At 43.9% G+C, this 13,630-nt stretch overlaps 1 protein-coding gene across 1 annotated transcript in view; it reads right to left on the bottom strand.

The window, feature by feature from the left end:
- The window catches only part of CA12 (carbonic anhydrase 12), a 46,672-nt gene that overhangs the window by 18,775 nt on the left and 14,267 nt on the right, over positions 1 to 13,630 (bottom strand). The window contains 3 exon segments of the mRNA XM_034784998.1: positions 1,845 to 1,956; positions 11,374 to 11,516; positions 13,223 to 13,402. Coding sequence (XP_034640889.1) covers positions 1,845 to 1,956; positions 11,374 to 11,516; positions 13,223 to 13,402 — 435 coding nt within the window.

The following is a 13,630-nucleotide window of genomic DNA, read 5'->3' as shown; positions in this document are numbered from 1 at the left end:
GGGTCAGGGCTGGGGGCAGCAAGGGGGTGTGTGTCAGTGATGCGGCTCTTGGGACAATGAACTAGTCCTCATGTGGCCTTCCTGGTCATTTGAGTTTGAGACCCCTGGACTAGATGATCTAATAGTCCCTTCTGCCCTTGGACTCAATGAATAACAGTAGTCTTAAACTAAGTAACCAGTAATATCTGACTGTAGGATAAATTTCCAAAGCATATAGCTGCACAACTCTCATTAGCTGAAACTCCACACAGTTCTTCATAAAATGTAACCTCTTAGGGTCTCATCTTGCAATCCTTTATATAGCCAGGATTGGTCCCTTACTGCAGAACAGCATTATGGAGCAGAAAACTTCAGACCAGGAAGGTTTTAGATGAAACCTACATTCTTTATTCTGTAACACACCTTATGGTGTGTGTTTGGAAAAACAGGTAGCCTTTTAGTGGCTAGCCTGCTGGGCAAACAAGTGGAAGTCTGTTTCCTTTAAGAACTTTATACATCCTAATTCTACACTGACAGGCTTCTCAGATCATGCATAGGTTTCTAGTCATAGCCATAGGTAGCATATTTTGGGTTCTCTGTTGCCAACCAGAAATTGTTAGTCTGCGGCTTGCAATTCAAAATAAAGAATGACACTGTTAAAAGGGCACAACCAGTGGTGAGTGTCATAACTCTAATATCCAATAAGAGACGTACTGCTATAGCTTCTTATCAATGCCTGTTTTCTTAATAATTTGGAGCTGATTCTCAGCAACTCATCTGGCAACCAGAAAAAAGTGTATCCTAAATTCAACTCTGAAAGCCACCATGTTTCTGAAGTTCTCAGCTGGAAATAAGTAAATAATGTTAAATTTGGAGATGTCCTTATTTGATTTTTAAGCAGCATTATAGAATAAGCATTTTGTAGAGAAACCAGAAGCCTTCTGACAGATAGTTGGGTTTTCAAAGAAACAAAACTTTTCTCAGAAAGTGTCTGCATTCCTTGAACACTTTCAGGTTTTCAATGGAAAACTGAAAGTTTTGGAGTTTTCAATTTTGTTGACAAAAAGTCAAAATATTCGTCGGGGGGAAACACATTTTTCAATCCGCTCTATTGTGAAGTTCATTAGTTGAGTGCTGAGTTTATAGCTAGCCTTTTTTGGTCACATTTACACAAAGTAATTGGAAATGTTTGCCTGGCAGAGTTACAGGAGGTTCCATCAGATTGCTGACTGGGTTATTTAATTGCTTCTGTGTCAGGGTTAGGTGTGAAAACCTGTCCCCCTGCTGTGTTGAAAGGCGCACTAATTTACTTGTCTCATAATTTTTTTGTCACCACCAGCTTCATTGATACAAAGGAACTGTGTGCCTGTGAAGTACTAGTTGTGAAGGGTATGGTCATATCCTAGTCTTCAATAATTAATTACCTGTGCCAGGGTTCTGCCAGCCTGGTGACCCCTGCTGTGTTAAAAAGTGTTCTGTGCTACATATAAAACTGCCTTTACTATCTGAGACTATTCAAATGTGCAGACTTGATCTTCACTTTCTACTATCATTTGTGAGAAACTCACCTGCTCCTTAGTCTGTAGAAAGCAAATTCAAAAGGATATGAACCTGCCTGATGTTATTTCATTTTAAAATCTGAGGGAATACTCAATCTTTTCTCCTGCACTATACACCTAGTTCACAGAAATATAACTGAGGGCAGAATCTGACCCTATATGTGTGTGTGTAGGTGGAGTGGAAGAGAGAGACCATATAGCCAGACATGCCAATATTGATGGTCTCCAAGTTAATCCCAGTCATCTAATTGTACTTAAAGCTTACAGATGCTTTAATTATAGCATTATTAAATATGAAAAAAGCACAAGGCATGCATCTTACCTCAATGAGAATAGCCAAAACTGCTAGCCCATCTGATTTGTCTATTGCTGCTGTTACATCGGGATATTTATCAGAGTTATAATGTACAATATGAAGCTACAGAGAGGGAGAAGTAATGGTATTATCACCTCTGGCTCATGGTAGCATTTCTGTTGTCATAAAACAATCCAGGGCCCTAGACACCACAACATAAGGCCTCCCAGCACCTTCCCCTTTAGCAGCGGCCGGTGGCTCCCTCCCCTTTCAGAGAAGCAAAGGCAGTGCTATGGTGCTGCCTTCTTTCACCCATGATTGGCGGGGATCTCCTCTCCTCCACAGAGAGGCAGAGTCAACAGCAGGTGTTCTCCCCACCCCCAGTACTTGCCACAGTAATCAAGGTATATCTTCTTGGGTGGGTATGATGGGCCCCCTGTACTCTTCTCCTGTTGCACAGAGTCCTCTGCTGGGGTGGATTTGGTGGAAACCAGAGCAGTGGCTCTTGGGGTTAACCCCCATTGAGACTCATGGTACAGTTCACCCCTTTAAGAGCTATTGTTTCCGATTGCCTACAGACTCAGGCAGCTGTCACTGCATCAATTACCCTGGATTACATTTTCAAGCTTTTCTTTGTGACCACGAGGACTAGAAACTTTTTTATTTAAATTAAAGATGAGATTGTGATCTAATCACACAGTGCCAGAAGTTACTGCCTTTGGCATAGGCCTGTGGTGTCTATGCCTCATGCTGACCCCAACACTGGTCATGGAGAGGCCAAGTCATTTTAAAATAATCCCAGACCAAACTTGAAATGGCCAAGTGAACACACTTACATGCATATCAATCATGCATAAAAATTCACGCTGAATTTTTTTTATTGTACTTTAATTACATTAAAACACCTGGCCTGTGATTCTTTGTCATCAGAAATTGAACAGATTTAGAAAGGTAAATAAAGGTAAAGGTAAATATTTTGAACAAGAAATGTTAACATGATGAAACTGAAGCTGTCAGTGTGGAAATATAAATAAATAGGCTGCAAGAGAGACTTAGTTACACAGCTGGAATGGGGTCTGCCAACAGCACCGTTATTTGTGCTTATTGGAGAACTACAAAAAGGACCTGGAAGAGAAGGGTATTTAAAATTAAGTCCTCTAAATACCCATGTTTAACAAATATTCTGATTTTTTTATAATCACTTTTTAAAACAGTTGCAAAAAAGGTTTTGGACCCACTTTTGTACCATTAAAGTAGATGGAAAAATTCTAATGGTTCAGGATCAGGCACTCGCATAGTAATTTGCAAGAGAGAACAACTGCATGACAGGTGACAGTACTTAGGCCTGGTCTACTCTATTAGTTTAGGTTGAATTTAGCAGCGTTAATTCGAATTAAGCCTGGACACATTCACACAACAAAGCCCTTTTTTCGACTTAAAGGGCCCTTTAAACCGGTTTCTTTATTCTACCTCCGACGAGGGGATTAGTGCTAAAATAGGCCTTTGTGGGTTGGAATTGAGGTAGTGTGGACGGAATTCGACATTATTGGCCTCCGGAAGCTATCCCACAGTGCTTCATTGTGACCGCTCTGGACAGCACTCTCAACTCAGATGCACTGACCAGGTAGACAGGAAAAGCCCCGCGAACTTTTGAATTTCATTTCCTGTTTGCCCAGTGAGGAGAGCACAGGTGACCACGCAGAGCTCATCAGCACAGGTAACCATGATGGAGTCCCAGGATCGCAAAAGAGCTCCATCATGGACCGAACGGGAGGTACTGGATCTGCTCACCATATGGGGAGATGAATCAGTGCTAGCTGACCTCCGTAGCAGTAAACTAAATGGCAAAATATTGGAAAAGGTCTCCAAGGCCATGAAGGACAGAGGCCATAACAGGGACGCACAGCAGTGCCGCGTGAAAATTAAGGAGCTAAGGCAAGCCTACCACAAAGTCAGAGAGGCAAACAGAAGGTCCGGGGCAGAGCCGCAAACAAGCCGCTTCTACGTGGAGCTGCATACGATCCTAGGGGGTGCAGCCACCACTACCCCAACCGTGTGCTATGACTCTGTCAATGGAGAAACACACAACAGGGAAGCGGGTTGGGATACGAGGAAGATGAGGATGAAGATAATGTAGATAGCTCACAGCAGCAAGGAAGCAGAGAAATCGGTTTCCCCAACAGCCAGGATATGTTTATCACCCTGGACCTGGAGCCAGTAATCCACGAACTCACCCAAGGCGTGCTCCCAGACCCTGAGGGCACACAGGGGACCTCTGGTGAGTATACCTTTTGTAAATATTACACATGGTTTAAAAGCAAGCGTGTTTAATGATTAATTTGCCCTGGCAATCGCGGCCAGTACAGCTACTGGAAAAGTCTGTTAATGTGTATGGGGATGGAGCGGAAATCCTCCAGGGACATCTCCAGAAAGCTCTCCTTCATGTACTCCCAAAGCCTTTGCAAAGGGTTTCTGGGGAGGGCTGCCTTATCCCGTCCGCCATGGTAGGACACTTTACCACGCCAGGCCAGTAGCACATAGTCTGGAATCATTGCATAACAAAGCATGGCAGTGTATGGTCCCGGTGTTTGCTGGCACGCGGACAACATCCATTCCTTATCTCTCTTTGTTATCCTCAGGAGAGTGATATCATTCACGGTCACCTGGTTGAAATGGGGTGATTTTATTAAGGGGAGATTCAGAGGTGCCTGTTCCTGCTCGGCTGAACAGAAATGTTCCCTGCTGTTAGCCACGCGGTAGGGGGGAGGGATGAAGTGATCATCCCAGAGAATTGGGTGTGTGTGTGTGTGGGGTAGTTGGGTTTGTGCTGCATGTTAACCCGGAAACCGCATCCCCTCCTTTTACATTGCAAACCCATTTTAAATGGCCAACCAAAGAGGTGCTTGGTATGGGAAATGAGGGCACTACTGTTTGAAACCATTCCCACATGTTAAGAAGGTTAAAAAAGCCAAAAGACTGTGGCTTACCATGGCTGTCTGCAAGCCGAAATCTGTTGCCTGGCACTGCGTGAGTGATCTCTCACACCAAACCGGCAGGGCCTCAATATAAGAGGAAAAATGCGACCTTGTAACGAAAGCACATGTGCTGTGTAATGTAAACAGCAAAATTTAACATGAAAGAGTGTACCCATTGTTCTCTAAAATGTGTCTTTTTTAACCACCTCTCCCTTCTCCTCCACCAGCTGCAAATGTTTCTCCTTCACAGAGGCTAGCGAAGATTAGAAGGAGAAAATGGCGGACTCGGGATGATTCGTTCTCGGAGCTCCAGATGTCCTCCCACGCTGACAGAGCACAGCAGAATGCGTGGAGGCAGTCAATGTCAGACTACAGAAAAGCACAATATGAACGAGAGGAGAGGTGGCGGGCTGAATCGCGGGATGAACAGAGCAAGTGGCGGGCTGAAGATGATAGGTGGCGTCAGCTTGCAGACAGAAGGCAAGAGTCGATGCTCCGGCTGCTGGAGCATCAAACTGATATGCTCCAGTGTATGGTTGAGCTGCAGGAAAGGCAGCAGGAGCAGAGACCGCCGCTACAGCCCCTGTGTAACCAACAGCCCTCCTCCCCAAGTTCCATTGCCTCCTCACCCAGACGCCCAAGAACACGGTGGAGGGGCCTCTGGCCACCCAGTCACTCCACCCTAGATGATTGCCCGAGCATCAGAAGTCTGGCCTTCAATAAGAGTTAAAGTTTTAAACTGCAGTGTGTCCTTTTCCTTCCCTCCTCCCCCACCCATCCTGGGCTACCTTGGCAATTATCCCCCTAGTTGTGTGATGAATTAATAAAGAATGCATGAATGTGAAGTAACAATGACTTTATTGCCTCTACAAGCGGTGTTCGAAGTGGGGAGGTGAGGGTGAGGTGGTTGGTTTACAGGGAAGTAGAGTGAACCGGGTGAGGGGGGACGGAGGGTTCATCAAGGAGAAACAAACAGAAGTTTCACACCGTAGCCTGGCCAGTCACAAAACTCGTTTTCAAAGCTTCTCTGATGCGCACCACGCCCTGCTGTGCTCTTCTAACCGCCCTGGTGTCTGGCTGCGTGTCATCAGCGGCCAGGTGATTTGCCTCAACCTCCCACCCCGCCATAAATGTCTCCCCCTTACTCTCTCAGATATTGTGGAGCGCACAGCAAGCAGCAATAACAATGGGGATATTCTTTTAGCTGAGGTCTAAGCGAGTCAGTAAGCTGTGCTAGCGCGCTTTTAAACGTCCAAATGCACATTCCACCACCATTCGGCACTTGCTCAGCCTGTAGTTGAACAGGTCCTGACTACTGTCCAGGCTGCCTGTGTACGGCTTCATGAGCCATGGCATTAAGGGGTAGGCTGGGTCCCCAAGGATAACGATAGGCATTTCAACATCCCCAACGGTTATTTTCTGGTCCGGGAAGAAAGTCCTTCCTCCAGCTTTCGAAACAGACCAGAGTGCCTGAAGACATCATCATGTACCTTTCCCGGCCATCCCACGTTGATGTTGGTGAAACGTCCCTTGTGATCCACCAGGGCTTGCAGCAGCATTGAAAAGTACCCCTTGCGGTTTATGTACTCGGTGGCTTGGTGCTCCGGTGACAAGATAGGGATATGGGTTCCGTCTATCGCCCCACCACAGTTTGGGAATCCCACTGCAGCAAAGCCATCCACTATGGCCTGCACGTTTCCCAGAGTCACTACCCTTGATATCACCAGGTCTTTGATTGCCCTGGCAACTTGGATCACAGCAGACCCCACAGTAGATTTGCCCACTCCAAATTGATTCCCGACTGACCGGTAGCTGTCTGGCGTTGCAAGCTTCCACAGGGCTATCACCACTCGCTTTTCAAATGTGAGGACTGCTCTCATCCTGGTATTCTGGCGCTTCAGGGCAGGGGAAAACAAGTCACAAAGTTCCATGAAAGTGCCCTTATGCATGCGAAAGTTTCGCAGCCACTGGGAATCGTCCCACACCTGCAACACGATGCGGTCCCACCAGTCTGTGCTTGTTTCCCGGGCCCAGAATCGGCGTTCCACGGCATGAACCTGCCCCAGTAACACCATGATTTGCACATTGCTGGGGCCTGTACCTTCTGTGAGGTCTATGTCCATGTCAATTTCCTCATCACTCTCGTCGCTGCACTGCAATCGCCTCATTGGCTGGTCCTGGTTTTGCTTTGGCATGTCCTGGCTCTGCATATACTCCAGGACAATGCCTGTGGTGTTCATAATGCTCATAATTGCTGCGGTGATCTGAGCGGGCTTCATGATCCCAGTGCTATGGCGTCTGGTCTGAAAAAAGGCGCGAAACTATTGTCTGACGGAGGGAGGGAGGGGCGAGTGATGACATGGCATACAGGTACAGAGAATTAAAATCAACAAAGGTGGCTGTGCATCAGGGAGAAACACAAACAACTGTCACACAGAATGGCCCCCCCAAAGATTGAACTCAAAACCCTGGGTTTAGCAGGCTGTTGATTTCACGGAGGGAGGGGGAAGCAAATTAATACAGAACAAATCTATTTTTTACATCTTAAGCTGGCAGACGACGGTGCAGCATGACTGATAGCCCTCGGCATCTTATGGGTGTTTGGCAGAAAATACTGAGTGCTTGGCAGAAAATAGTGTACTACGACAGATAGCCGCCATCATCATTAGGAAGGCAGCAGAATATGACTGGGGGACATACGGAGTTTCAGCCATCATCTGATTGAACGGCAGTATGATGACAACAGATACCAGTCGTAATGCACCATCTACTGCTAAAAGGCAAGGGGCTGCTGCTGTGTAGCAATGCAGCCCCACGTCTGCCAGCACCCAGATCGCTGATGAAGGCTACCAGTCGTACTGCACCGTCTACTGCCAGAAGGCAATTAGCTGCTGCTGTGTAGCAATGCAGTACCACGTCTGCCGGCACCCAGATGACATATGGTGACGGTGAGCTGAGCTGAGCGGACTCCATGCTTGGCGTGGTATGTTGTCTGCACAGGTAACCCAGGTAAAAAGGCGCGAATCGATTGTCTGCCATTGCTCTGATGGAGGGGGAGGGGCCTGACAACATGTACCCAGAACCCCCCGCGACACTGTTTTGCATCATTCAGGCATTGGGATCTCAACCCAGAATTCCAATGGGCGGCGGAGACTGCGGGAACTGTGGGATAGCTACCCATAGTGCAACGCTCCGGAAGTCGACGCTAGCCTCGGTACTGTGGACGCGGTCCACCAACTTAATGCACTTAGAGCATTTTATGTGAGGACACACATAATCGGCTGTATACAACCGATTTCTATAAAACCGGCTTCTATAAATTCAACCTAATTTCGTAGTGTAGACATACCCTTAGTCTCTCAGTTCACAGTGATTCGGGAACATAGAAATCTAATAGTGAATTTTGATATGCTTACAGTTTTCAAAAAAGAGTCAAGAATTTAGTGTAAATAGTGTGTTCAGTTTATTGTTGCTAAGATTCCCAGAGACCTCATGTATAGGTACCTATCAATTAAAGATTATTAGTATTAACAAAATCATGTTCTGGAAGCTGATGCTTGGTTTGGTCTTGCTTGATGGATCACTCTTTAACAGTTTGGAAATTTTCCACTAAAACATCAGATGAGCATTGGGAATTCTCTGATGGAAGCCTGATTTACTAAGCTTTCCCCTGGGCTTTGCTACGTACCTTACCCTACTTTCCTGTCCCATATGGAACATCATCTATTACATTGTTACTATATAATATTATGCAAACTCTTCAGAAGTTATGCAATTAACTTGCTTAACACGAGCATTTAGTGTATTAATTGGATAATATTGTGGTTAGGCTCTCTGATGTAGTCTTGGATAGCTGAGCAAGTCACCAGCTGTGCAGTTATTTCATGTTAAAGTGTGTGAATTAAGCCAAAACAAGACTGGCTACACCCTTGGTTGCTACATGTAGGAAATAGGCAGTTATGCATTTTCTTTTCTTTTGCAGCAATATAAATCCAGAGGAATTCTGTTGAAGTCAATGGAGTTAATCTTGAGTCATGCTGGTGTTAGTGTGAGAGGATTCTGGCCTCATATCTCCTCCTGTCCACCCTAGGCCAAACAGCATTGTTCTGTGCCTGTCCCAAAACTATTTATTACAAACCAGAAAATTTCCTGGTAGAAGTCTTATGAATTACCATATGAATGAAGTGGCCTGAGATAGGCATTAGCTCCCCACCCTGACAACCACAAAAAAAACTACTAAAACAAAGCACTGCATTGTACATACAATTCTCCCCATGGGGAGAAGATGAGAGAACAAATCACACATGAGAGGTTAGTCACATTGCTTAATGCACTACTGTAAAGTGCCCAGCTATTATAGTGATGAGCATGGTATAAGAACCTATATTGAATAGAGTAGGCAGAGGCACCAAATATTCTAGCACTCCTAAATTTAAATTTAGGAGTGCAAGTGAAGATACTGAGATATAGTTGTATCTCGGAAATTGGAAGGTTAAATTCCTTTTAGAAACAAGTCTCCTTAACCAGCTAACATATAAACATCCAACTGAATGAGCTTTCATTAATGAATTATGTTTGACTGGATTTCTCCAACTTCACCCTTGCGATGACTTGGTGTATGTAGAGCAGGGATTTAAGGTAACAGACAAACTTATTCTGAAAAATATTTGAACTGCACAGAACCCCTTCCCACAGCCACTGAAGAAGGGGAAGTCTCCACTGTTGGAGTTAGCCTGTGAGAAAGAAATGGCCTTTCCAATAGCTTCAGCAAAGGGTATGGCTATTGTCCTTAGCCTAGAATTGTACCTTTAATCCTACTCAATTTCAGATAGACTTGTAATTACTCTGGGATTATAAATTGAATAAATTGAGCATATAATTATTCATTGCTAAATCCAGTATTGATTACTAAAATAAATTTCCATGAATTGTGCTGTATGCTTTTAGAACTGATTGTCACCATTACAGACCCCTCCTGGTCTGTGCAAATGCACCCTCTCTCAGGCCTCAAGCCATCACTTGAGCTCTTGGGGTGGGTTCATACAATTCTCCCACTCTCAGATCAGGCCTTGGACTGCCATTCCCAGGTGCTAACTGCGATTACCTCAGCAGGCCTGTTTTATAGTTCATAGCTGCAGGTCTGTTAATGCCAAGAACACTGATGGTAGTATCCAGTAACAGACAGCCTTCTTAAAGCCAAGCATTATTTATTTAGAACAAAACCACTGCAGAGAAAAAGTTCTTAAAACAATAACAGATTATGAGCATGTCTAGTTTACCAGGTGCCTGCCCATCTGAGCAGTCAGGATTCTGGTAGGTCTGAGCATCCTACAGGCACTCAAAGACCGCTATAGGCTATGTGATGGTTTCATTCCATAACTCACCAATCATTTCTCCCCACTGCTTCAAGGAATGACTCCTTTACAAGCTGCTCAGTCTCTTCTCAGAGAATGTGTCAGTTTTAAACTGTTTTGTAGCTCTTTGATCTGTTAGTGTCCAGAACTGGCAAAACAACAGTGCAACTTCGGATTGGAACCTGGAAGTAGGCCGTTTTCCTGTAATTGCCCCACAAATATTTTTGGAGTATGGCCTATCTAGATCCATTGCGTTGTTTCCCTGCTGTTTTTCCAACAGCCCCCTATTAAGCTAGACTAATACATTCATACAGGAAATTCTATTAAATCAATCTAACTATGTAGAACCTTATGTTGCCGACCAGGATCCAGACACTGTTCATGTAACGGTTACATAGCACTTCCAAATCTGAACCCAAGCAGAACTGCACAGAGACTATTTGAGCTTGTGTCATGCAACAAAGAGCATAATTACACATTGTTACTTAAACAGTGCTCTGCATCATCTCTAGTCTCCAGTTGGATAGATAGGTGTTAAGCAGCAGAATTTAGAGTATCTGCATGGTACAAACATTTTAAGTTTACATGTATGCGAACCTCTAAGCAAAACACTTGGATCAATTTTGAAAAGCCAAACATTTTGATTCAATGCTTTCTCAGTGATTTAGCAGTTGGTGCTGCTTTTCAATATCTATTCCTAAATCAGTATGACAGAATCAGGAAAGGTAGAAGTGGAAAAGACCTACCAAATCATTCTTAGTCTGATGGATACATCTATATAAAAACTATCACAAAGCATGTCAAAACAGTGAGATTAAGCCTCACAAAACACCTTTGTTGCAGATATTCACTATCCCCATTGTGGAGATATTGAGGTGCCAAGAGAATACATAACTTGCTTGAAGTTACAGAGCAAGCCAGTGTCAGTACTGAGAGTAGAACTCAGATCTCTTGATTCCTAGTGTCATGCTTTAGCAACAAAGCCATACCACTTACTGAGTCCAGCCTAAATCCGTAGCATCTTGATATAGGATATATTAAATATTAAGAGCATAAGTGCTTAAATTAGTGCCTGTGTGCCTTCTTTGGCAGAATGTTCTTATACACAAGTGGTGAATACATCAACCACTGCCTATACAAATTTTAGCTTTGAAATAGTGGGAACTGTCTAACTTTCCCTTCCAGATTTCTCTGACTTGAGACCATCTTACCTCAGCAGCAAAATGCCTTCCACTGACTGTGTGCTCCGAGCCTTCTGGCTTGTTCCTGTTTCCCCAGTGTAGGTGAAGCTGAGTTGCGGTGTATTGGAAAGGGAGGTTTCTGATGTGCATGGTAGGAAACAGACTCATTCTTACTGCAAGTAGACCAAAAAATATGGAAGAAGATTATATTGCTGTGTTGATGCACTTGGTTCACAGAACTAGTGTGTCTGACTTTATTGGATACAGAGAATTAGAATAGCAGAATAAACCATTCAGGCTCTTAACCCAGAATCCAGCACATGCCATATGTTATAGTATCTGGAAGATTATCATTTTTAGCAGTCTTTGGAACTCTCTAGGCAATTTAAGGGAGTCTAGAACAGGGATCGGCAACCTTTGGCACACAGCCCACCAGGGTAAGCACCCTGGCGGGACGGGCTGGTTTGTTTACCTGCCGCATCCGCAGGTTGGGCCGATCGTGGCTCCCACTGGCCGCAGTTCACCGCTCCAGGCCAATGGGAGCGATGGGAAGCAGTGGCCAGCACATCCCTCAGCCTGCCAAAGGTTGCCGATCCCTGGTCTAGAACATTTCCCCCCTATATTCTTGTAGAATTTAATACATGGAATGTGAATTGACTGGGAGAGTTGTGTGAGCAGCTGTTTTCAGAAAACTATCCCTGATGACTCCAAGATCTCCTTCTTAAGCGATAATTGCAAATTTAGACCCCATCATTTTGTATGTATAGTTGGGATTATGTTTTGCAATGTGTATTACTTTGCATTTAACAACAATGAATTTCATCTGCCGTTTTGTTGCCCAGTCACCCAATTTTGTGAGATCCCTTTGTAACTGTTCACAGTCTGCTTTGTATTTAACTATCCTGAGGAATTTCATATCATCTGCAAACTTTGCCATCTCACTGTTTATCCCTTTTTCCAGGTCATTTATGAATATGTTGAACAGAACTGATTCCAGTACAGTTCCTTGGGGGACCTGGCTATTTACGGGTATGGTACAGAGCATGTTTATCCCACAGAAACAGTGAGAAAAGAGAGGCTTGCCTGTCAAGCTCCTTTTAACAAAGCATGCTGGGAAGGGGTGAAGTCTGAGGTATTTTATAATGCAGGGTTTTTTGACACTTTGGCAGTACTGGAGAAGGATGTGCTGCAGGAGAGCCTTGCTGCTGTTCTCGTTTGTAAGTCTTTAAGTTGTTTCTAGAAAAAATTGTGGGGAATTGGCTTATAAGTATTCTACTTTGTGGCATTGAAATATTCTGAGGTTTTAAGAGATTGCTTCATCTCTGTTCTCATCCCTGTTGTTGTTGGTAGGGTATCTTGCCTTGATGCTACAGTGGAGGGCGCTAGGCGTGTGTGTAAGCTGATCCTAATGGTTATATATGTCTTTCTGTCTCACACTTAAGGAAGTTCTCTATCTTCATTCAAGTAGTAGAGGCGTTTGCTGAAACTCCCAGGTTTGCTTGATTTTTGTCTTAAATTCAGTGAACCACTTTTTATCTTTCCAGTTGATTACAATATCTATTAAGGGTGACTTCATCCAGATTTACTGACTTTTCACTTCTTTCTAAACAAAGCTGCAAATTCTGTTCCTATTTCTGAGTATTTTAACCAAATTAATAAGAAAAACTTTTCACAAGCGTAAGTTAATCTAAAGTGCAACAGCTATATTTATGGTATACTGATGTGTGTTTTATAATTACAAGTTTCTTTAGATAGTTATCCAAGATGTTTGTATTCTATTGCAAGGGCTTGGTCGATCACTGCCAATAATATAAGAAATGAAATATAAGTCCAGAAACTCTTTCTTTCAATTCTCTTGCTGCACATTTGGTTTCCTTACCTGAATGACCATTATTGGTCAACATGAAGTGGTCAGTGGAGGACACATTGTAGCCTACAAGCTCTAAAGGTAAGAGAGTGGTATCATATTGGAGAATATCATTATGAAAATCTATTGGAGACTGGAATACTCCTCCACAAAATGGATACTTCTTGGGCCAAGTTTTCTCTCCATCAGGACCTGGGAATGTTAACAGAAGAGACACGTTTATCAATCTTTGTTGTCGTCTTCATTGGTACTTTCCCTACATGCTAGTAACAACTGGTTTGGATAATATAAGAACTCCCCTGTTTCCCTGAATATTCACCCAAAACCCAGAACAGACTCTAACTGTCCTTTTCTCTATTTAAAATGGTGAGATAAACTGTTTCTCAGTTTCATACATTCAGTCTATTACTGGAAGGAGTG

This window comes from Trachemys scripta, chromosome 10 (genome assembly GCF_013100865.1).
Source record: "Trachemys scripta elegans isolate TJP31775 chromosome 10, CAS_Tse_1.0, whole genome shotgun sequence".
Lineage (NCBI taxonomy): Eukaryota > Metazoa > Chordata > Testudines > Emydidae > Trachemys > Trachemys scripta.
Note: the sequence above shows the minus strand (reverse complement) of the source record. Positions and strands in the feature narration are given on the sequence as shown.